This window comes from Rhopalosiphum padi, chromosome 2 (assembly GCF_020882245.1).
Source record: "Rhopalosiphum padi isolate XX-2018 chromosome 2, ASM2088224v1, whole genome shotgun sequence".
Lineage (NCBI taxonomy): Eukaryota > Metazoa > Arthropoda > Insecta > Hemiptera > Aphididae > Rhopalosiphum > Rhopalosiphum padi.
Window position 1 is genome coordinate 44,264,884 of NC_083598.1, and position 27,379 is coordinate 44,292,262.

General features: G+C 28.2%; 1 protein-coding gene across 4 annotated transcripts in view; it reads left to right on the forward strand.

Moving 5' to 3' along the window:
- LOC132919581 (myb-like protein AA) overlaps positions 1 to 27,379 on the forward strand; it is a 54,951-nt gene that overhangs the window by 24,012 nt on the left and 3,560 nt on the right. For 3 of the 4 annotated variants that reach the window (XM_060981287.1, XM_060981289.1, XM_060981288.1), the window contains 11 exons: positions 10,668 to 11,153; positions 20,852 to 20,986; positions 22,868 to 23,014; positions 23,115 to 23,270; positions 23,578 to 23,712; positions 23,902 to 24,000; positions 24,110 to 24,268; positions 24,333 to 25,271; positions 25,779 to 26,368; positions 26,442 to 26,681; positions 26,997 to 27,113. In XM_060981287.1, the coding sequence (XP_060837270.1) occupies positions 10,668 to 11,153; positions 20,852 to 20,986; positions 22,868 to 23,014; positions 23,115 to 23,270; positions 23,578 to 23,712; positions 23,902 to 24,000; positions 24,110 to 24,268; positions 24,333 to 25,271; positions 25,779 to 26,368; positions 26,442 to 26,681; positions 26,997 to 27,113 (3,203 nt within the window). The other variant, XM_060981290.1, reaches the window with a different exon arrangement.

Sequence of the window (27,379 nt, forward strand, 5' to 3'; positions counted from 1 at the left end):
TTAATATATAGAACAATTTATGTAATGTATTTTTTGAAAATGGTTATTTTTAAATAGATAAAAAAATGATATATAATGTGCTATATCACGATAAACATTGGTTATGGTCTGAATGTTTTATATTTGTATCTGTTTTCACAATTCCGGAAACTCAATTTGTATACATTTTGATAAGTTGGTATTGAATATGTAAAAAATGTTATTTAGCCTTTAATTGTTATAAAGTTTGTCATTCATTTGTATCATTCATCAATGAAATTCTTATAGAAGCAAAGCATTTAATTTGTAATTAATTAGTCATATTTTTATTTCAGTTGGTTCAACAAAATACGTTTTTCCTTTAAACTTAAAATTTAAATCTTTTAAATTGTTGTATCGCATTTTCTTTGAAGTGGTCACGAATCATGATAAACATAAAACTGTAATAAATAACTCATTATTTTATCAAATATTTATAGGGAGGGATTTAAAAAAAAATGTATAACATAAATCTTTTATAAATTATAATATACTTAATATAGATGACCAGAAAGTGGGTATCGTAATTTTTAGATTAAGGATGTAAAATCAATCAAATCCTTATTGAATAATTTATTTTGTAATAAAAATACATAGATTTCTTATGATTTTTTTTTCTAAGGTGGTTTTAAGAGTAGATGATTTAATTCAACTTTTAAAGTTCTTATATATAGTATATACTGGCTATAGCCATTGTTAAAAAGCTTATAATATAGTAAGTGAATGTGACACAAAAATAAAATGTTGTTTTCTAATTTATTAATATTTATTTATATATATTAACGCAATGATAAACTATAACAGTGGTGTATTGATGTGTTCGTATTTGGATAATTTAATACGAGTATATCAAGTGCTCATTGACATCGGTACATGATAACTTGTTGTTATAATAAGGCATAACATATGATAATAAGTTATTGTGATAGTAATTGATGTAATAAATATTTTCTACTATTGTACATTATTTTACATTATTCTAAACGTATATGATGTCAAGTATTTTATGCAAACTATTTTTTTCAATATGAATATTTAACCATTTTTTCCAAACTGGTAACTAAAAATACATAATGTGTTTAACCTTGCGTATCTATGTAGTTTTAAACAACATTTAAATCCATCATTTAGAGAATACTATAAAAATATGTTAAATAATTCATCAATTAAGTTCTTTTTTCACTCATTAGTAATAGGTATTAATTATAGGTATTATTTTAATTATGCAATTTAAATAACTGTTAAGTACTACTTGTCTACATTTATTTTAATGTTTTTAATTTCAAATAACATTTCAGACCAAATTAATATTGATTTCTAATGACTAATAAATGATATAGATATATATAAGTTGAATTCTTCGGAAAAAAAGTATATTCATAGAATATATTTAAAAGACAAAAAATGGTAAAATAATACTCACTATATAGACAAAATACCTTATGTTCTATGATTTTGTTTGAAATGGTTTGAAATAATAATTTTTAACTTTCCCTTGCTTATACATTTTTGAGAAAAATGCATATACCGCGCAATAAATGGTAATTTAATGTATTTAGGATATAGGCTAGTTCAAATACTGCACTATATATATATAATAACCTATAGGAGGTTTATTAATCTATATTCATTTACATTTTTAACACTAAAAAGGTTTTTGTTATTCGTATATAAAATAATCTAATAAGTACGTTTAACTCAAAATGTCACTGTTTATACAGCGTAGTCTAAATACTCTAAATGGTTAAATCAATGGTTTCTCAAATTGTTTTCTTTACAACGTATCGCACTTTATTGTTAAATATATGCCTACCGCCCATCTACTAAAAGTCACGACACACTTTTCATAAACATTTCGTAGTTCTCGATTACATTACTATTTTTAACCGCAGGAAAAACAAACGCTCCTGACCAAACAAATATGAGTATACTATATTCACTAAAATATTATAATTTAAATTTAAATTTTTCTAATTATTATTTTATTTCTGAATAATTATATGTTGTATCTTAAGTTATATATTATATTATTTTTATGGGCCTAAAAAGATAGGTCAAATTTTTACGGCACTTTTTAGGAATCATTGGTTTAATTGTATCCATTAAAAATATATTGTCAAAGTCTAAAATAGTTATTAGCATTCGTAACCAACTTTGATAATATTTTGTCATCGTTGCCGCTCTGAATCGAGTCGTAAATGTACCTACTATACCATTATCAGTTTAGCGGCGATGGAGTATGACGCATCATGATGATGCATTCCGTGTGTGGTGTTCCCACCACATATAGAGTTTTAAACAGCATTATAAAAATGCAGTGTCGCAATGCATTAAAATGCATATTTAATAACAACAAAAACTGTACGGAAACTATTTTAGTATTATTATACTGAGTGTTCATACACTCTATAGACGTACTATATAGGCATGACAGCATATATGATAGATTTTATATTTTGATTAAGTTAAAATATGTAAAAATCGTGAATACATATAGTGTGATACGTATGTATAGTTTTAAATTTGGCCACGAATTAAGCAAGTATTCAATTAAAAAACAATTATTGATAATGTATCAATACTTGCTGAAAATCGATCAATGTTAATTTTTAGTATACCTATTACTTATAAATAGGCAAGTATTTTACATTATTGTAAATTTTAAATTACGATTAACATAGATAACAGTAAAGAAACAAATTCCAAACGTAACAATAATATCAAACCTTCATCTCTCTATATATGTAATATACACTTATTTATATTATTATGTACATTTTTTTACTATTTCATACTCTGAATATAATACATAGTTCAAACTTTTCACGGTATATTTAAAAGTTTGAACAATCGTTCAAAACTCTTTATAGTCTTCAATCACTAAACAATCTTTACACAAGCATTATTAGTTACGACCTGTGCTATGTTTTCGTTTACAAAAAATATTGTTGGACGCCCATAGGATTTGAAACTGTAGTAAAAAAATAAGTTTATTACGTATATATATGATACATGCCTACGTGGCTATATTGCATATTCGAAATCAGTATTTATTATTTAGTGTGAAATGTTGATAGATTGCAATTTTTTCTTATGAATCGATCATATATATACCTAGTATACATCGTGTATTTTTTTTTATTGTTTGCACTTATTGAATGGGTAACGAGTAATGACTAAGACGTATGATATGTTATACCATTGATTTTATTATACATAAAAATATATCACGTAAGACCAATGGTTATTGGTTATACTAAAATTCTATGTAATTATTTACGCGCATTTAATATATTTCGTTGACCTTTTTTTTATTATATTTTGAGTTGTATTTATGTATATGCTAGTGATTTCAGGATATTATTTTAACAAATTACCGAAAGTTTTTCACTTCGTCTTTAGACTATTTTATATTTTTGTATATTATAATATATCTATATTACCTCCCTTATCACGACCATACATAAAATTATTGGTTTTGACCTATATATATATATATATTCATCATAATACATATAATGACATAGTAATAACTAATAATTGTATTTTTATCAATTTAATGACTATATTAAAATATTATTTAATATCAATCGTATGGAATTTGTAGTTATTGAAATATTGATACGAATATAAGTGATATAAAAATGACAGTTATGCCATATTGCCATCAACTTTATCAAGCTGACGTTTGATGTTTTACATATACCTATACAATATTGTCTCTGATCATTTTGAAATAATAATGTTTTATACACTTAAAACTCACTTTAGAATTGAAATGAAAATATCGAAAAAATACCTCTGATAAAATATAGTTGTCATTGGTATATTATTGTTACCTTCAAGTTTGTTCATAGATATAAATTCACTGTAGGTATACTATTATACTTTATAGTATTTACATTCAATCTAACAACATAGAATTAGGATTTCTGAAAGCAAATTTTCTGTGTTCATATATATGATGGAGCCAACCCAACATAGGGTGTGATATATTTACGCTCTCTTAGGTGATTGAATGCGGTGATTTTTTGTCATGTTCTACAAACGTATCTATACTATCAATACATGATCATTTAGATGACATATTATGTATTCTATTACCTACCAATAACATATCGATTAATCAAGTGTAGTAATAAGAATTTTGAAATCAGATTTGAATTTGTCATCTTATCTTCTTAAGATCGATTTTTTTAACATTCTTGATTTTCTGGAAATTTAAGTTTATTAACAGTTTTTTAATATATTTTTTTTTTGGTTAAAAAATAATGGAAAATTAATCTCATACTACTTGATAACATATTTCAAATTTGTTTTAAGAATTCTTATCGTTTCATTAGATCGTGATATGGTATGGTACGATACCAAATAAACTAAATCTAAAGTTGAATGTAAATTTGCCACGTTACACACTAATAGACGACTACGGTGACAACAAATGCGGGTGAGACGTTTTTTCATAATTATATTAAAATGCTTCAAGTAAGCTATCGAATTGAACGTGAACGCTTCACGTTGGCAAATATATTACATACATACAAAATATAATATTATTGTTTAGATATAAAAGCGCCGACATAACAGATATTATTAACGTTTTCAATGTTATTCGACGTCGAGCGGTACGTATAGATTTGTTGAGTGATTACGTTCGCGCAATATATTGTCGCATCATGTGGTGTTATTTGATTTTTAAAACCATGCAATAAACACATGGGCGTATCGATAAAACGTCCAATAAACCGTATAAATGTGTGGCCATCACTGCGTATGTACCAAAGATATGCCGCACTATTCACTTGGTGACGACGCAGGTGGGTGTGTGCGGAGAGCTCTATTAATTTGGGTTGTTAACACACGGTATAATATATAATATATAAAAATAATAGATGTATATACGCATTATATCGTATCACGGATACTTGGAATTCGGATTCGTTTAATATAATATACCTATGGTTTTATGTTCGTAGTCCGTAATTTTAAAGGCATAGGTACCCACCCATTCTATTACACTGCCTTTTGTACATATACGCATTCTTGTCTCCAAATCATCCAGCCCATCCAGGCACAAGTTTGCTGGTGGACGGATGGTAATAATAAGATAAACACATGTTATTATACATAATATACAGAGTGATATACCAATCATTCCAATTTTTCATTTAAAAACGATTACTACGATTTTCAAATAAACTCGAGTATCATGTTTTGATATACTTTTATTTTGTTTACTTATACCATTTAAGGAGTTCAATGGCGATAAAAATATTTTTTTCGAATAAGAATCAACCGCTTTTTCTGTTTATTATCATGTAGAAGACTTTTTTGAAAATTTTGATGTACTTATCTAAATTTGAATAAGAAAGAGTTGTTTTCAAGTTATTAACATTTGTACCTAATTAGGATATAATATTGGTACCGCAGTAATAGGTTGAGATTATAATTGCACTATATTATGATGGTTTTGAAAATTATGGTAATTATTTTATAATTTGTTATTAAATATTATATCTATTTTATATTTTTGTAAAACCATTTTTAAGGACTTCATCTTTTTATTTAATACATTTTAATAACTAAGAAACTATTCGTTTACATTTTTCAAAAAAAGAAAAAAATCATCGGTTATTTAATAATTTTCAAGGAAAAGAGTAGTCCTTATTTGAAAAAAAGAAGTTAACTTAAGAATATTGGTATTGGTGCAGGACGTTCTTTAAATATTATGTATTTCAAAATATGGTACTTAAAAATTTACTTAAGAATCCTAAAGATAAAAATTTTAAATAAATTCATTATTAAAGGAAAAATGGGGATGAGTATGTTTGGTGAATCATCCTGTATATATATTCAGTGGCATGTCTGTGTATTCTAAACGACGGCGACAGATCTTGTCCTCGTATTATCGACAATTTGATTTACGACATTTGATGGGCCGACGCGTTTATATAACGCCCGTGATGTATATAATAATATATGTACAGTTCATGCGTATCATCTGTGTGTATAACGTTCAAAATAAAAGATGTGTGTGTAGTTGTAGTGGTTTATATGTTATAGAAAATAAGAAAATGTATATGGTATATAATTATTATCGTTTTGCTCAGTGTAAATACGGTAATTATATTATTATTAATATTGATATATCAAGCGAACGCTTCGGCTAGCTTTATATATTATAATATATATATAATAGTATATATGTAATATGATTTCAGTATATTGATATAATATTATGTGTAATTTTGTGTTTCGTGCATATTATGTGTGTATGAATGATAAATATTTAATGAATTATCTTTATTATTTTCTGTTAAAAATAATCGTAAAAATTATGGTTTGATTACAAATGTGTAGTTTTTAATTATTTGAATCGGAATGTATTTCTTATTTTCTTCTTATTGTAGATTGATATTTAAATCACAGAAAACAATATTGTTTATGAATAAATTAATACGTACCTATACGGCAACACGTAAGTAAAAAAATGATTTAAAATATGGACATTTGGAAGATTTTTTTCAGAAGTATAGCAAAAATTGAAGCAATTTTAACTCTGTCTATAATAATTGTAAAAGTAGTCATACATTAATATCGTCTAAAGATAATATTATACAATAATTATGTCAATTCGTATTCAATTTTAACATTTTATGTGTGTATATTGATATGTTAGTATATAATTTAAACATATAGGCACAATACACAATTTGTGGAAAAAACTTCAATTGTGAATTAAAACTGATTCAAACCAATATTTTTTGCATTTTAACTGCGCTTCGAAGAAATGGTTCGCTTGTGATTTTTAAACGCAATCGCGCTAATATACAGATTAAATATTCATTGGTCTCATGTATGAAGAAGGACGAATGGTGGTTCGTTTAAATGTAAAATAAACTTTAATATGACTTCTATAACGAGGCATTTTAGTGTGGTGAATAAAATTAATTTCTTTATTACCTATGGGAAAATAATAGAAACACTTGAATTACACATTACAATATAGTGAAATATAAATTTTATGTATATACATCGACCCACGTTTCTCTACCTCTACTTCTATAATATTGCACATTCAATAATATAATAACTGAGAATTTATTCATGTAGGTTCATTGTACACCAGTGATTCCTAAAATTTGGATGATGTATCATAATTTTGAATTAGTGTTTTGCAGGTTTATAATTTTAATAAAATATTTTTATGCATATTATGTTATTAACTATTCGTTTTGTAATAATATGTAATATCTATAAATTAGTGTGTGTGTGTGTGTGTGTGTGTGTGTGTGTGTGTGTGTGTGTGTGTGTGTGTGTGTGTGTGTGTGTGTGTGTGTGTGTGTGTGTGTAAAAACAATATAATTAAACACAGTACCTATTGATTGGTCAAAATATTATATTATTATGAAATATATTTAATAAAACAAATATTAATATTGATACGTCAACGACAAACACCGCGGATAAGTAGTTCGTTGCATAGAAACATATATTGACGTATGCATTTAACTTACAAAAAATGATAAAAAATATTTTTTAAAAAAAGAATATTTTTATTTTAATTTCACAATATATATTAAAAACTATTGGAAATCGAGTAAATTGTATACATTGTTTTTAATGATATAGTAATGTGTTTTTTTTCTTGAAATGGTACATGAAACTTACTACGCGTACAATCCTGCAGGTACTATATAACTCAATATAAGGCATCGACCAAAAACAAACATAATATACAAAGCATTATAAAATTGTTGGGTACTTCGGTATTTTATCTACTCCAGATTTTAATTAATATACTTATTAATAACTATTAACTATATTATATAGTTAATACTATAAATATGTAAGTATATTGGTACCTATAAATAAAACAATATAATTTAACGAATATAAGGGTGCCTGCATTTTATTGGGGACTGGAGTAGAGTGTGTTTTCTAAAAAGTAAAAGGTTGGTAACAGCGGCAGGTGTAGAGTGCGTATAAGGTATACTGCAGTACATAAACGGCACATGTGATGACGTCTTCGCCTGAGTTTAATAATATTGTTTTCCAGAAGTCAGAAGTATTATGTGTACTTAATAAAAACATAATTATTATGAATGAATTACTATACCGTATATTGCATTCGTAACAACTCGTTTACAAAATTAATTTTGAGCTTATTGATTTTATTAATTTTTCAATATTATATTATTATTATATAATAACCTGAGGATTTTTGAGATATTCTATTCAAAAAATGTCGTTTCAAAAGCTTTTTTTATTTTCTATATTTTCTTTTATACGTGTCAAGTTTAGTTCCAAAAGTATATGCGGAAAACTGTACTTACGTAATTGTTCAGTTATGTATCGACGATGGAAATGTATCTTAAATACTATAAAATCATATACTTGTAATTTTAATCATTAGGTACTCATTTATTAATTTGAATGCAATTTTGTTTAATTGCAATTTAGAAAGTCATCGTTAGATACATGTGTAGCCAATAGGCTAATGCCCAGGAGCTGATATGTATATGAGGTGTATAATTGATACTGCAGTAGAGTGTAGTTGTATTTTTTTAAAACTGGTTTGAAGTTTAGATTTATCTGAACTTTAAAATTTTTTTGCTATTAAAATATAATATAATCTGGTCACGATAACCTTTAAGACATCATCAGCTTTAATTGCGATGGTTTTTTTAAAATTTTTTAGTTCATCGATCATGAGGAATTTACTTCAAGTGTGATTTTAAGTAGTCACGATTTCGTCAATATAAGTTTATCTTAAAATCATCTTTCAAATGCATATTATATATATTTACATATACATATTTATATGACTAGATTAATTTTTATCATCAATCTTTTGAAATAATTGTTGTATATTATATGTATATACCTATTTAGATTTACTCATACAGTTATTCTTGACAAGATAATCAATATAAAACACAATATAATAAAAATAGATAAACACAGTATTATTTAAAACTATTTTTCTTTTTTTAAGGAAAATTTTAAGAAATATTCTATGATTTCATTGCATAACAACATCAATTAAATAATTTATTATGCATTCCTTAAGAGTAATAATAGTTATATTACTATATAATATCATAAATACCCTGCAATGAATTCATATATGAAAATAAATATTACATCATACGCATAATGCAATTTTATAAAGTAAATTAATTTGTTTAATGTGGCCAATACATTATGTTTAGACTACGAATGGAATCAATAACTTATTTACACGGTAACTCATATACACGAATAAACTAAAAATTATTGAACGCTCATGCAATAGTACAAGTTTATTGCGTATATTAACTTTATTTTCCTAATAGAACTTTATTGAACGTTTGTGTTTAACCTGCAGTCTTTCTTATAGTCGTTTGTATATTTAAAATATCACCATATCCATAAACAAGTTTAATATTTGTAATATGTAATTAAGTATGAACAATATTATGCTACAACCCCTTATAATGTACATGTATACTACTCAGATATTCAATAATTTAAATGTGCCTATACAATCAAAACTATATTATATTGGTGATATAGTGTTATATTATATACTTTTCAGATACTTCTGACGTGTGTATTTGTATGGATCAATTCGTTGAGTAAAACACTATAAATTCAAATATCTATATAGGAGCGATATAGGTTAGTATCTAAAGAGGTACACTAAACGTAGAAAAACACACTGGTGTTAGCATTCTGTTCGCGATACTTAATATTATTTTCTTTTATGTCGTAACTCAATGTTATTATAAATATGTCTGTCGCCAGAAAAAACATGCGGGGCAAACGCGGCGGAGGACGTTCCACATATTTTTGTTGTCGGTCCAGAATCTTACGTACAGAGATCGCAAGTAATAATCGATGTTTGTATAAAGTTTCATCGATTACTACACGGTTAAATCGTAATAATTATAGCTGTTTCGAAAACAATATTCTTACTCCGTACATCTATTTTTATACAAACATATATTGCACTAAATAACGCATATACAAGTTTGTATAAATGTAGAACATTTGTAAATTTTTATAACATATAAATTATATATTTATTGCATATAATTTACCGAATTGTAGTAAGGTAGACAATTAAAGGTAGTCATTTAATGAATATAGTTACTCTGGATCTTAGACGTTTTATAATTCATAAACATTAAATATTATATAATAATAATTTAAAAAAGTATCCAAGTTAAATTTCCAATTACATAGAAAGTTACTGTAGTGATATTAATAAACATCGATGTATCAAACACGAAAATCGATACTTTTCGATTAATCGGTGTATCGTCATCGATCCAGAATCGCGCACGCGAACCAAATTCGACTCGGTCGTGGTGTCGTGTGGAGAGGACGAGATATATGTATATATATGTATATATATATATATAGAGAGAGAGAGAGGAAGAGAGAGAAAAAGGACTTCAAACGATTTAAACGGTTTCGGGCGGGTGACTACTTCAGTTTGTTGGAGATGACTTACGAATTTTATAGATTACATATTATTATTACTATTACTATTATTATTTAAACGCACGTGCTGGTCGCACTATAATAATTATCGCATTATTTTCGTATGTATATATTATAATATGAAAAAAAAAAATAAAACTTAAAATGTTGTTTCGCAGACCGGAGCACCATCGTCGGCGGTTCAAACGGCAGCGGCATAACAGCAGCGGCCAACGCCACGGCCACCGGGTTCGAGATGTATTCGTTTTTCGCTAGCACGGCGACCGCCGCCTCGGGCACCGGAACCATTTCGGTGGCGCCCTCGTGCGGCGGCGCCCCGTTGCCGCCGCATTCTGTTGGCGCGCAGGCGCACTTTACCGGCATTCAGTCGGCCGCCGCCGTCACGCACCAGCAGCAGCACCAACAACAACAACACCACCACCACCACCATCACCTCCTCCCACTACACCATCTCAATCAGCAGCAACAGCAACAGCAGCAGCAACAACAACAGCAGCAGCAGCAGCAGTCGGTCTCTGCGGCCATCAATTGTTCCGTGGTGCGCGCTATCGCCGCCGCTTCGTCGACGCTGCCGTCGATCGTAGCCGTTTCGTCCGCACAACAATCATCGACCGTTGTCGCCGGGACGTCCGCCGCTGGCAAAAGTAATTTAATTTCGATTTTATTCAGTTTATTTTTTTTTTCGCACACTCGCCGCCACGCCTTGAATTTTTACTCAATTTTTTTTTTTTGAATAACGGATATCGTGGTTTAAAAAAAAAAAAATTCATAAAAATACCAACGACGCAAGTAAGCCGAAATTGGGTTTTTGATTTTTTTTTTTTTTTTAATAATTTTGGTATTATAATGTATGGTCGCGCTCGGGTGCGTGCGGTTTTAACGAACATAATATAGGCTGTTGCGTATGCGCAATGCTTATAATATGTATGAATAATACGGACGGACAAAATGGCTGACACAGACTTTTGTGCCGTCGCCGCCCCACCGGCGTGTGTCACATTTGCCCCTCGTGATGTGCGCCCTTCTTTGGTCTCGCTTCTCTTAAACGAACCGTTAACATAATAATAATAATAATTCATCGCCGTCGTCTCGTTTTACAACCATTATCGTTATATTATCCGTTATTACTTGACGTACCTTCCTATACGTTTATTTAATTATTATTTTTCGACGGAATTTAAAAATTTCGTCGTTTCAAGAGTGGAAGACCAAAAACTAATATGTAATATTAAGTTTATTGAATTGCTCATTTTACGACGAGAGAAAAAATTCTAAATCTGTGATTTCCCTAAGCCTTTCTTGTCGTCGTGTGATTGAGTATTGGTGGGGCGGGGGGTTGTATTATCAAAAAATTATCCAGAGGGGCAAGTTTGTGACACCGCGAGAGATACATGCAACCATACGAGTTTACGACCACTTTATGACTTCTTATGTACCTAATGTATAATATATATTATATACATATGTTTAATATGATTGGTTGCCAGACGTACTTTTTTTTGTTGCACTGTATACTAATGTCTTTAACATAGTATTGTACGAAGCGTTATTTGTTTTTTGTTCTGATAATATCAAGCTAATATTATTCTTCATTTTATGATTAGACCTATAATATAATATTTTTTCTTCTCAGTATGGATGAACAGTTTTACGTTATAAATATACATATATTTATAATAATTGAACGAAACTTATCACTCAGCACACAATAAACAAACCAATAATCGGTTGCATCCTATCAAACATTAACGTATAATTAATTAGTAAACATATAATAATTATATAGAACTAGTACTACGAGTATCGTCAGTTGAACCGCGTATATAATATATATTTGCGTATTTAAAATCAAATATTATTTTGATTTCCTCTTAAACATTTTTTGGCCCTGAAAAATGAATACATTTTAGACAAGGTTTGTGAGCTACAGTATCAAAATATGCGTATTAAAAAAAAAAAATTGAAATGACGCCCTACAAATTATTATTTATAAATATTTATACTTTTCAATAATCATCACTTGAATATTGCCGATATTCTTGGTATATTAAATTTCAGCGTATTTTCATCGGAAAGATATATATGCCTATAATAAGTTAAACTTTTAATGGCCTATATAATATCAAATATTTAACTTGTATTAATGGAGATGATTCACACGAAACATATGGTGTATACATAGCGTAGTTTACACGTTTGCTAAACCCCTCAAGTGATAGAGGAGCTAAATTTTAAAAGTTTTGGTTACGACCATACTTAAATATACGCACATATGTATAAAATATTAAGTTATCGAGTTGTACGGAAATCTATCGTGGGGTGTTCATCTCGACGTAAAAGCATATATAGCGTTCCAGTGCCCTATGGCGTACCGCCACGGCGGTTTAATATAACGCCACCGCCAGATTCTGTTCTATTTTAGGGTCGGTCCCCAGCGTCGCTGCAATGTACGACGGCAATGCTTGGTGGGAAAAATCAATAGTCGTCCTTGAATTTGAAGAGTTCACGTTTATAATAGGTGCTCGCCGAAAATCAAGGTTATATAACATTTGTTCCTTGTGGTATTATATTTTTTGTTTAATATGTCCAGGTACTCATTTCGGCTATAATATATAATACACATATACAATTGATATGCGTATCAAGCGATATAAGTTTTGCAGGAAACTCGTCGAATATGTATGATAATAATAATAATTATTATTAGTTATACGGCCAAGGGTTAAATTTTCGATTACTTTTCCATTCGCCCGTGGTTTCAAAGGGTAATTGGTATACGCGCGGTAGTAAAGCCCACCGCTCTACTATTCTTGTATGTCGAGATAAATACGAATATATATATATATATGACTTTTCCATTAGTTTCGTTTGAATATGATACCACTATGTACAGTTCTTACAAAACTTTTGGTTTGTATACTTTTGAATTTGCAATGCTCTGCAATTTCTGCGTATTGTTGAATCATTTTGTGGTAGTACTCTTATTTAATAATAGATTATTATTTTTATTTCAAATTACGATACTGGACAAAGTAACAACATAATAATAATAATTTCGATTAAAAAACTTAAAAAAACTTACAAAACTTATCTTTGACAAATGGAAATTGAGACCGTGTAATACGTATCGTCCATATGGATTTTTTTCAATTATTATATATATACGCATTGGGTATAGGGTGAATAGCTTCTCCTACCAAATTGTTTGGTGTTCACCTGTTAAAAAGCTTATTATCGTATTGTCGTGTAATTTTTATAAATAAATCGAAAGAGGATTATTAGTTGATCAAAATAATTTTAATACACAAACATTTTATTTTGATCAACTTACTATAATTTCGTTTCATTGACTTATTAGTTATCAGTTTATCACTAATACATAATATTCATTGAATTTTTTTTTGTAATACCTACTTAAATTATAAAAGTTAGTTTAATATAGTAGCGTAGCCAGGATTTCAAAATGTGGGGGGAGGGGAAACCCAAAATACTAAAAAAACATAATCAACAATTAACAATATCAGTTCATTTTTATATTAAGTTGATATACAGCCGATGGAGGGGACCATGGTCTACTACCCCCCATTGCTACACCACTGGTTTAATAATACGTATAGTAGGTATATAATTTAAGTATTCAACATAAATTATATTTAATCGATCATATAATATTATGTTTAAAGAAAAAATAAAATCTATATATTTTTTTTAAGACTTTAAGTCATGCCTCTATAACTTACTTATAATAATATTAACGCCCCGTATACAAAATTTGAACTTTAGAATATAATATGTATATATTTATGTATAACTGTTAGTATCGCCCTTAGAAACGACACGACGCCGTCGTCTGTCGTGTATCGTATACGATTTATTGATGTCTGTTGGCGTTTGTAATCATGGTATTTGTAATTATTATAATATTTATATAGTTATGTATTGTTAATAGTTAAGATACAATAATTTATGTTAAAATCTCATTAAATAAAAATTATAACAATAATAAAAATCACGGTATTATATTCACTAACTACAATTTACCGAAAGATTTCCAGAGTTGTTTCGAGTTCAACTTTTAAACACGACACAACAGACGTCGTAGCTGCAGCGAGCCGGTCTTTAATGCACACCTATAGGTATACTTTTAACTAGCCTGGTTAAGGGGTTTTTTTTCCGAGTGTTTCTGAGATTTGCTCACGAAATATAATGATTGTGTCGGTCGTGCACGCTAAACAAATAGCCGTGTATTATTATTTTATCGTTCGTTTGTCGAATAATCGATAGGTATGATCAAAATGATATTATGATATTACGAATTTTTGTACCGTGCCGATTTTTAATGATATTAATATTCATAGGTGGTGATAATAAATATTAAGTATTGTGAGCGCGCGTACTATGTTTTCCGGACTGTTTATCTACAAGTCCGCGTAATTGCATAGTTTTTGCGATTATAGGCCGAACCGCCGAACCGTTCGATCGCAATATATACATATATAATAAAACATACGAGCACGAGATATAATGTTTAGCTAAGGCCGTGCGAAATCTTTTTTCTCGTTTGCGCCGCGGCAACTTCGGGAGATAATAAAATGTTTGATATAATAATAATAATTATTATTATATTATTTTAGCGCGCCTTAATAGTATTACAATATTACGTTACGACTACTACACACAGCGTATATATTTTAGTTTCTTGGAATATTATATTGTTGTTGATATTTTTATTTATTTTATCATAGTTGTACAATTTTTACGATAACAAACATTTGATATTTTGCTGAACAATGATAATTTTCGCGTTTTTTTTTTACTATGCTCCCAGTGGCTTGTGTGTAAACAATAATAAACGAAATCGGATCTCCGTGTACAAAATACGCAGTGCAAGTGTGCTATTATGTATTATTATATCTACGCTGTACGCATATATAGGGTGGGTAGCTGCGGGCTTAAACTTTTAACTTTGAAACCCATATATTAGTTCATCCGGTGCGGTCGTTTATATGCCTCTTATTTCTTAAATGCTTTTATCTATTTTTTTATCAGTTCAATATTGAAAATAACTATACCTACCGGTTACCATGATGATACTATTCCTATTTAATACTACTCGTCTATTTATAATCATTTTGATTTTGTTCCATAAAAAAATTAAAAAAACATTTGAAATAGCTGTATTTTCCAAGTTTATAAAATTCTGTGCAAAAATATAAGTTTTACGTTTTTTGGATTGCTAAATAATAGAAATAATAACTACTTAGATTATGGTTAAATAACATCACGATAAACAGTTCCATCTATCTCCAAGTAGAATACACCATTTCTGCGCAATTTTTCCCCTTATACCGATTACTACCTAGCCGTTATGTATAGGAGATGCGAGTCACCGGACGGAAATCGGTCGTTGCCTGGTATATTCTACTTTGAGACAGAGTATAATAGTACATTGTATGATATTAGTAAAATGCGATTTAAAAATTAAAATATTGTATTATTACAAAATATTATAAATATATTTTTTGTTATTCATGGTGTACCTACAACTCATTTTTAATCAGTTATTAATGTTTGTTATAATTAAACATATACTCAATGATTTAAAATAATTTTTAAATGCCAGTATGACTTACTACTAAAAAAGTGTAGTAGTGGGGCTACTAAAAAACTATAATATTATACTATGTAGTACCCACATCTTTATTTTACATTAATTTAATTATGTGTATATTACAAGAATTATTTTTTATTAATTATACGATTAAATGTTTTCTGTTTAGGCTTAATGACAAAAATGAAAATTACTATTTGGTTATTAAATAGTTTTACTTTATTATGTACATTGAAAAAATATTATCGAGAAATATCTGCATTTAATTGTCGTTGCCTATGTACAGTTATAGTTAATGGATTTAATTACTTTTTATCAAACGAAACTCATATATATATGTTGTATGTAATCATATCATAAACTAATACTTATAGCGGAGCAACTTCCTGTGGTTGATTCTTAATTCTAATACAAAATTTAATGTTTAAGTACGCGTAAATACTGTTGATATCGAATTCATTTCGAACCACCAAATCGGATAAAGTTAAAGTTACATTAACATGTAACAAGTATCATTAATACGAGTAACGTAAAAATTCCAGTTGGAGAGAATTTTTAATTTCAAAAATAAACTACCCGTATCGGAATCTTACAGCAGACATAATAATAATAACTGTGATGTGTATTATAATAGTATAATGACGACCATTGCTGCTATAATCTCAGTAATACACTAATACCTATCAACGGTTAACGAAAATATATAAAATTGTACTATAGATTGTTAAAACGGCATTTTTCTTTACGTTTAATAGTATAAAACTGCATCGCGTGAAGTATAGTAAGTTACTATTTTGGCTGATGTGTGTCGTGTGTGGCGTATAGAAATATATAAATATTGTGTACACTAGTAGTATGGTGTGTTCTATTTATAACAACCGTCATAACAATATTCACGGTCGCTTAAGGTCAGAAAATCGCCGTAGTAGCCGGGAAATCGGGTCCTAAACAGTGGTGTTGAGTGTTTGAGTTGTGCGCAATAGAGTAATTTTTACTATATGGTACGTTCTAAGTGGATTTACCTAGCTACATAGCTATAGTCTGTTGCAGACTATAAAGTGAAAAAATTATAGTAGTATTAGTAGTTAAGACTGATGGTAAATATTATTTATTATATGTATTATCACTATTATTTGTATATTTGTAGAATATATTAATTTACTAATAAAATTATATAAAATATGTAGGTTTTCCATTACTTTGGAAAAAAACCCTGTATCGTTTACAATGGCTATTCGCTTTATTTATGAATTTATGATTATTATATTGTACCTATATTATTTTATTTTTTTCTGATAATATTGTATACATTAATGAATAGTGATATTATGCAGAGTTTAATGATTTAATGTACAAAATGAATATATTAAAAATTAAAATATAATTCAAAATATGCAAAAATAGTATGATATAGATGCTGGTAGTCCGATAAATTTTCGATCAATCCGTAGTACCAAAAAATTAAAATGTATGGAAAAAAATTATTATGTCAATGTTGTTACCTTACTTATTTATTTTTATCCGTTTAAGCAAAAATGTAAATCGAATAAGAGTAATAAAATAGTCATAGGTATCCCTGTTGCTATCCCAGTACTTAACCTAAAAAAGTTCAATAAAAATAATAGTAATAATGCGATTGCGAGACACGGTAAAAAATTTAAACCTGAAGGTATCGTATATTCGTATTTCGTGTTGTTTGTATACTGTAGCAAAGCTATACTGTAACCTTCCAATACTATTTCGATTTTTGATTGTCTCTTGTCTGGCTACGTATTTGAAAAAAAACAATGTTGATATAAATTAAAGATAATATCATTTTTTCCAATTCACTTGACACGGAAACATTTTTCTGGCCCCTTATCATGAACCAGTCTACATAACCTATACACAATCTTATTATATAAAATATATTATAATTTAAATTCCTTATAGCGAGCGCATAAAATAATCTCAATTTTGGTTATCAACAATATTATTACCGTGTACTGTCTTAAATAAAGTATAATAGTAAAATTTGAATAAGAAAAATAATATAATTGTTAATATATTGCTGGTACCTATGTAATATGTATATATTATTGTATACATTGTTTTTCATCCACCGTTGTTTAGCTGTATCTATAGTCTGCTATTGAGGAGATCCGCCGTTTATGCTTTTTGTAGTGCCCATAAAAGTAGGTATCGCATATATTACTTAAATGTTTAAGTATAACGTACAGGTATCGTATATAATATATAGCAGACGATAAAAATTGTGCGATAGTGTGCCTGCGCACACTGCGTCGAGGTCATCCGGCGAACTGATGTTGATAAGCTTGTGCCAAAACGTAATTTAACACTGTTTTTATTCGCCCCCTTTTCGTGATTTTATTCCCGTTTCTCCGCCCTGCGGAGATCCGATCGACCACGCCGCCGCCACCGCTTTCGCTCGTCAAACTTCGCTGCTGTCGTTCGTTACTTTATATTACTTACGTTTCATTCGGTGATTGTATAGCGCGTTATCTACGAGGCTGTGCGAGTTGCTGCATATCAGTGCGCGTGATTGTGTATTGCCTCGAACCGCAATTCGTTTCGTGACAATAATCGCGATTGAATGACATACGTATATTACGGTGTTTACGAATTTACCATGTTGGAATCTAGTATATATTACATATATATTTCGATAAAACAAATCAAAATATATTAGTATACCACATATTAATAAATATTTTGTATACGTATCTCATGAAGGGTCTTAATAAGGTTTGCGGAGATGGCGATGGCGTTTTCACTACGGTTTATTGTATTAAATACAATAAATTTTATTGTAAATAATAATCGTTATCATGGCTTAATTTTCGAATTTTGATTGTTTTAAGTTTATAATTTACGAAAATACAAAATGAGTACGAGTACCTAAACGTTAGTTGTATTTTTTTTGTGAATTTTTTCTCCAAATTATTGTTTATTTTATTATACTTTTATATTGTACCTACTTATAATCATTATATAAACTGTATTAGTCTTACAGCTGAAAAAAAATTTATTATTTTTTTATTGGTTTGGTTTAAATTGTCTTCGTCCTTAGGGGTGAGACAAACCCCATTCCACTTGAAAGTATACGAAACTAAAAATTGCCTTTTAAACCTTCTCACGTGATTATAGATTTAATTTGGTTTGATTACATTCAATAACAGAAAATCTAATAATAAATATTTTAAATATTTTATTATGCTGAGAGTAGCTCTTCTGCAGCATAATATTATAGCGTGTATTTAATATTTATGCGAGGTAAATATATTTTCTGTTTTTTTTTTACAAATTACACGAATACTTCAGCCGTTTCTGTTGCAGAAAAATGTATTCCAAATACTTCTTTTATCAACAAAAATAAGAAAGAGCTTTGATAATTTTTTCTTCAATAAAATCCATTTTTTTAAAAGTTATAAATAATTGTATTAAATAGAAAATTATTAAAAATTTAAGTTGTTTAAAATGTTGTAAAATAAAAGATAGTAAATTATTTAAAATATAATTAATAATATGAGGTTAAGTATAATATATTTAACTTTTTGTTTTGGCCGGAAAGTGAATCGGTCGAAAAGAAAAGGGTATGTTTTTGGCTGAAAAGGGAAATCGAGGTTTTTTTAAATTTAGTCGAAAAGGGAAGCGTACGTTTCTGGTCGAAACGGTCATGCCCGTAATTTATTACCCTCTGAAGCCTTCTATTGGTGGTGTTTCGATCAATCGTTTAAAATGTGAGAGATGTTTGCATTTTGAAGGATTCGCGTTCTGAAGCTTCAATAAAAAAATAAAAAATCCATTATATTTTTTAAGAAAAATAAATGAGAAAATTTTATAAACGGCAATCTCGAAACATAAAGAAAAATATAAAATATATTTTGTATCATAATATAACTATCAAATATACCTCAAATACTACCTTGTTAAAAATGAATATTATTGTATTCATTCTTTAAAATATTTTGATATTGTAATTTTGAATATTCGATGTTATTTATATTTTTAAAATAAATTATTTATAAACATTATTGTAACATGTATTTTATTTTTATAGAAGTGGTTTAATATATATTTCAATAATAGCAGGTTTCTTTTTGACAGAATAATTACTAATTGATGGTTATTTTAGTTAATTATTTATTTTCAATGTTAAATTACATTTTTTCATTTGATTTTTAACTAAATATGTATTTATCAAATTAAGGTTGGGTTTTACACTTTTACACATATTAAAAATATATTATATGCATGTATGTTATATGTTTATAATTTATGGTTATTTTGTAAATGTTCATCAAATAAAGTTATATTTTTAAACAATTCTATTTCTCTGAAAAAAATTATCTTAATTATCTTATACTGTATTATTAAAAAAAAATTAAAGATTTTCAATCTAATATTAATACTTTAATTAACTGTAGTGGAAAATTCAAAACATGGTGTATAAAAACCGAACATTCTCGACAAATGCCTGTGTAAATAGTTGACGAGTGTATACCTACAGAGGGTACAGCAGCTGTTAATTACATTTAAAAGCGATAATCATAGCATTCATAAATCATGATTCATTAGTTCATCTTTATATATATATATATATATATATTATTATATTCACAGATCTTCAATTTTTTATAGGTTTTTTTGGATTTATACTTAAATACTAAATTGATCGTGTAAAATGTATTCAATATTTGATTAAACAGTAAATTAATATTTTGGTTACAGTGAAAGAAATGCCGAAATTGGTGAAACTTGCTCCCAATGGATCAGCAGACAGGTTGCCGTTACAAGAATCAAAAAAAAGAAAAAGGCCGATTGGGAAAAGCCACGCTTTAGTAACCAGTAAACCGTTGACGATAGGTAAGATTGAAGTTGTAATTAAAATATAACATTATACCATACCTGTAGATATTGTTATTAATAAGTATAAAATAACGAGACAATAACATAATAAATAGTTCAATATTGAAATAGGGTCTACTATATGAAACACAGTTACAAATATGTTTTTGATGACATCTGCTACTATTAATATTTTAACAGAAAATAAATGTCTTTTGTAGGCAGTCGTTACTCGTTATTATTTGATTACAAAACGTAACAGTAAAAAAACGTTTACTGTCTTCTTCATTTTTCAAATACCTATACTATAAAAAAATGCTATTCTACTGGTGTGTTGATGTGCCGCTAGTTTTAATGATTATTTTTATTATTTATTTATATTATATGCTTATTTGACTTGGTGTTTTAGCTGAATAAAATCTTTCTAGTATGAACGAATATTATTTTCGTTTTGCTTTTGTAATGTGAATTATGCAAATGTAGTCACTTTGATTTTTTATGATTTCGTGATTTGAGTATTATAACGTCACCCAAGACGTTTATCTTTCACGCTTATTATAATGCAGTTGCCCTCGTCGAATGATGACATTTCCGGACAACACTGTAGTGTACTGTACATAGAATAATTCAGTTTTAATATTATTATTTATTATCTTATTTTTCCATTGTATACAAATTATTATACTAATAAAACAATGTATCGTTTTATTGTTGTTAAAAAAATATAGATAATAATAAATTGAAACTTAATATGTAAAAGTAAAACTCATCATTTTGAGTATTAATATTCCGGTTTGTCTACTAAATAATTAAATACTTACATTTTTATTTAAATAAGAATATAAATTACACTATTTAAATGCAAAAAACATTTGCGAAAACCGATTATTGTTCCGATTGATTTGGTACAGCGTCACTTAAAAAAAAAATAATAATAACACACAGATTATATATTTGCCCTCTATAGTGCATAATATAAAAACTTTACGAAAAGTAATTCTAATATATTTAACTGTTTTTATGATTCACTATTAAATTAAGTTGTATAAAATATAAATATTTATATAGATATATGTATTTAAGCTATAAAAGTAAGTATATAAGCATTTATTTTTTTTAAATCGTTTTATTTTTATATTTTTGCAATGTACGTACAATATTTATTTACTTTCTTTTATTTAATAATAATTGTACCGTTTTAAACCATTAATTTATAAATTAATTGAATACATTTTGTATGTTAACGCATACGTTTAATCGAACAATAAAGGTATTATGGTTTTACTTAAATAATTCATGAGTCATAATTAAAAAAATCTTTTAAAACTTTTCTCCGTAACTGGGCGATTCTTTATTTGAGTCTTCCCGAAAAATAATCATTTACCAATTTCAAATATAGAAAAATGTGTTAAATATATAATAATAGTATTAATACATAATAATATGTTCACATTTTAAAATTTTGTAGTGAATTTTTGTCCATGTCGGTTTTTTGTCTAAATATTTCGTATACAGTAATCAATAGATAGCAGTACGTTTGTGTGTTATAAACTGTGTATTATGGGTCGGGAGGGTGGTGAGAATTAATGCGAATGACGGATTTCAATCTTGTTTTTAGCATCATCAATTTAACCACGGAAGTTCATAGTACAATGGAAACCGGATAGATTTATTTCCCGATAATTTATCAGCTTATATACATAATTATTTTAGTAAACACTGAAAGAGAATATAAATTATATACAAATAATGGTATTATTATACCAACATTTACGTTTTACTATACGTGTTTCTATTATCTACATTATATATATTACTTATATAGATCTAAAAGTGTATATTTTTATTATTTGCAATATCTGTAATTCAATATTTGATTTGTTCTTCCAATGTACCTAGTTGCTCCCACTCCGATAGCAACAACCCGAAATGAAGACTCTATTAACTCGACCAAATATACTACGTATGCGTCGCAGACCAATCCAGCGCTGGTGTTGAAGAAAAAAGATTCCACTGTTCAATGCAGTCAAACAACAACCATCAAAAGTACGCTATTAAGTTGTTATTTTACTGCATGTTAACTCATCATAATATATGCCCTTCCCATTCCGTTTAACATTTTTTTTATGAACGTAATTCGATTTAGCTGGCGTTAGTGGAAATATACCGGTGGGCATAGCCGTCGCCAGACAAAGGTATACTCAAAGTTCTTCTAACACGGAAGTTCAAAGGCAACGAGAGACCACTACAACAACTGTATCTATGCCTGAAGTCGTTCATCAGTCTCCAATGCAGACAATGGGTAAACAGACGCCAGACGTATTTAAAACTATTATAATATAAAACTGTATCATCACTATTAGTGGTGTTTAGTCAGACATTTTTATGTCTAGACAATATGTGGCCACATTTAAGATCCTTCTACAAATTAATATTTGATTACTAAAAAACAAAAACAAAAAAAATATTATACAGTGCTTAATGTTTATAGTATTAAATATTATTTTAACCATTCGAATTAAATTGCTCATATACAACTAATTAATAATAAATAAACCACTGGAACTAGGTGTTATATTATTTATGTTAACTTGGTTTATGTCCATTAGTGTTGTCCTACAACGATTGTTCCATGACGACTGGATCAACAACAGGTATAAACCGATGGCCATCGTCTGGGAGCTGTAGCATTCCTCAAAACACTATTGGAAGCCAATGGAGTTTTCAAAACACTACGTTAAGAGGTACACTTTAGACACGCTAAACAATATTACTTGATTATTTTACTTATTCTCTATCACACTAGAAACGTTTTTTCATTCATATTAAATTTCTTTCGAAATGATTTTTCTCTCTTCCAATATTATATTTAGTATTATGAATAATTTAAAAGTGTCTCATATAATATATATATATATATATTTTTTGTAAAGCTCCTGCTTTGGAACAGCAGACTGTGCAACCGGTCGGATATCAACTAGTCCAAGATCAATCCGGCCAATATTTTCTTTTACCTCAAAACTCTATTGCTGGTTAGTAAAAACAAATAATTACAAGTGCGGATATATTCGCTACAAATTATTATTTATTAATTGTTACGCAGAACTAAGATATTTCATTAATTTAAATGTTATTACGTAGGTTTAATGGCTATGCCGTTTGATTATTGCAAGTCGGAAGCACAAAATCACCATCAACCTAATCAAGGTTATACTCTAATCCAACAACCACAGCAGCAGATGACTACTATATCACCGATCATAAACCACCATCCGCAGTACACGTCTATTGCTAGTTCGGGTAAATATTTTTATTTGCGAACTGTTTCTCTGATTGTGAAATAATTTGTTATGATTTTGTCTAGGTTCATTTTTGATTCAACAAGTCAGTTCTTCCACTCCTCCGGCCCTCATAAACACTCATCATCAACTAACCGACAACAGTACACACCAACAACCGTTAATACAATTGACATCACCTGAAAATCAGATGATAATTTTCAACCAACAACAATCAGCTATTGTGGCTCAACCACTAATAGGTCATCTTCAACCGCCACACGCGGGGCTTACTATTGCAACTCAAATGCAAGCTGGATGTCAAAATCAAATCAACGATATACAAACAGTATCTGAGTCTGTAACTGTTCAAACAAAACTAGTACAGCAATCTATTACTGAGAAGAGTACAATTTCAAGACATACAGAAGAAAATGTGTCAATTTCATTGGATTATTGTAACACTACTATTAGTGAACCAGAAAAAGACTTAAAACAAGATTTTCCAGCACCAGAACAACTCTCGGAATCTGAAGCGATTATATCACATGATGCTAGCAATCAAACAGATATTCAAACTGAAGATGAAACTTTTCATCCATTGATTGAAGAGAGCAAAGAACCGAATTTCACTGAGAGCGCACAAGACTGTACAAATAATGGCCAGACTTTGACTGAAAGCACTACTCAAACTACTGTTTTGTCTATAGTCGAAAATTCTAATACACCGGATATTACTGGACTGGAGCTGTTGTTGAACAGCATTGAACAGTTTGAAAAACGAAATTCTAGTGAACAATTGGATAGTTATCATACTCAGGAAGTTGTGTCGAATACTTTAGAACAGGACAATGTTCAAACACTTGATACTGATGTAAATACTACTGAGGAAACAGAAGAAAAAGGTGTGAACAAGATTGATTTGCTTTTATTGGCTGAACAGTTTTTGGAAACTGAAAAATCTAGTGAGACTTCTGAACAAGACAATGCCAATAAGAGTTGCTCAAACAATAATAATTTAACTGGTAAGTGTGGTAATTAAGTTATATTTACATTTTATTAAGGCTTGACCTTTAATAGTTTAAAAAAGTATTAGCATATAGTTATGCAATTAATTAAGCAAAGATTTGCTTATAAAACAAAAAGATAGGACTTTTTTTTGTATTACATTTTCATGTTTTTACTTTGAAATATATAGTAAGTTAATTTTTCTTCTCTACACATTGATAATCAAGGTTTTAACCATATAATTATTTAAGTTATAACAACCATCAAACATGTATTAAAAATTCTAAAATCAAAAATATGGATTAAAAATTAAAATCTTTAAGTTGCAAAATTATTCAATACATTTTTTTAATATTTCATTAGTAAAGTCATAATAAATCTAAAAATAAAATAATATATATAATTTTGAACATGTACATGCTAGTGAGTAGCGAAATAATACATAGCTCAAATTCTATTACATGATATATATGAGTATGTATTCGTAAATTCATTAATTTACATATGTTTTTGTTTAACTTTAGAAGAAAAAGTATGCAGTTATGAGTTTGAAGAAAATAACACTAAACCACTTGAAGTGACAATAAATAAAAACGGCATTAAAAAAGTTTACTCTAAGAAATCATTTTCTCAGAGTAGCAATACTTTCCAGTCAGTTGATAAATTAAAATTTAACTCAAAATTAGATACAATCAAAAAGTCACCTAAATACTCTAATGTCAAAGTTCAAAATCGAAAAATGTCTGACTCAAGTTTATCATCATCGTCCGGTCAAGTAAAACGTGGACCAGGTCGTCCAAAAAAAGTATTGAAATGTGATGATGGAAATAACAATAATGGTAATAATGAACAAGATATAAAAGAAAAACGGTTAAAATTGGATTGCAGTTCAAATACCAAACATAAGACTTCTAGTTCCTCATCTTCAGATCTCTCTCCTCCGGTGTTGGAACCGTGGAGTCCTTTTTCACCTAGAAAGATTTCTACACATACCCCACCCACATTATCACCAGTTTCATCAGGGGTTAAATTGTCTGATAATCAAAAATTATTGGATGATGATAAGTTCTATCAGAAAAAAATTGTCAAAAAACGCTGTACATCATCAAATGTGGTATGCAATATATTTCTATTGAACTAATTGTATTTCTACTTTAAAGATTTTAATTCATTGTTTTATTTATTAGACTAGTGAAGATGAATTTAGACCACCTTTAAAGAAACGAAAAGTTGGCCGACCAAGAAAAAATCCAAATCCGTTTGATGAAGTCATTAAAAAACATCTGTCTCAAAGTCCAAAGAAAGATAAACAACTTTCTTTATCACCAGGCTTGTTAAGCAGTGTTTCAACAATTAAAATTAATAAAATAGAAACACCGTCTTGCAGCCAGTACAAAATAAAACCCAAGTTAAAAGCTGAAGTTAAAGTAAGTTATTACAATTATAAGTTTAATATAACAATATCTAAGTTAATAATATATTAATATTGTTAACAAATGTCTTGGAATAAATTAAAATTTTTTAACAGTTTTTTCAGAAATATTTATATCAATCATTAAATATATATATTTTTTTAAAGAAATTCTGAATTCATTAGTTAAAATAAAATCTACTTATTCATATTAAAACATAATTGTATTCTCAAATAACAAATGTTAAACCTTCAAGTATGAACTATTAATACTGAAAATGATTTGTTTGTGTTTTAATATTAATTATTTAATTCACTGATGAATTTACAGATTAAACATTGGGACGTGGAGGATGAAGATGATGAGATTCAAGACCAAGACGATATATTAGGTTTGCCAGAATATGTGTGTAAAAAACGTCAAATAGCTGATGCATTGCATAGAGTGGTAAGTAATTACTAAAATATATCAAATAATATCTAACACAAATATACTTATAGAATTTTATTTAATATTAACTTTTTTATATCAATGATTTCAAATACTTTAGTACACTGTACATTTTATTCATATTTTATCATTTTAACTAAATTAACTCATTTTAGAATAAGTTACACATCTGGTTATAAATGCAACTGAAAATAATTTCTCAGTCCATAGAAATATTAATCAATAATAACTATGCTCTTTTGTAAATTTATATCAATAAAACG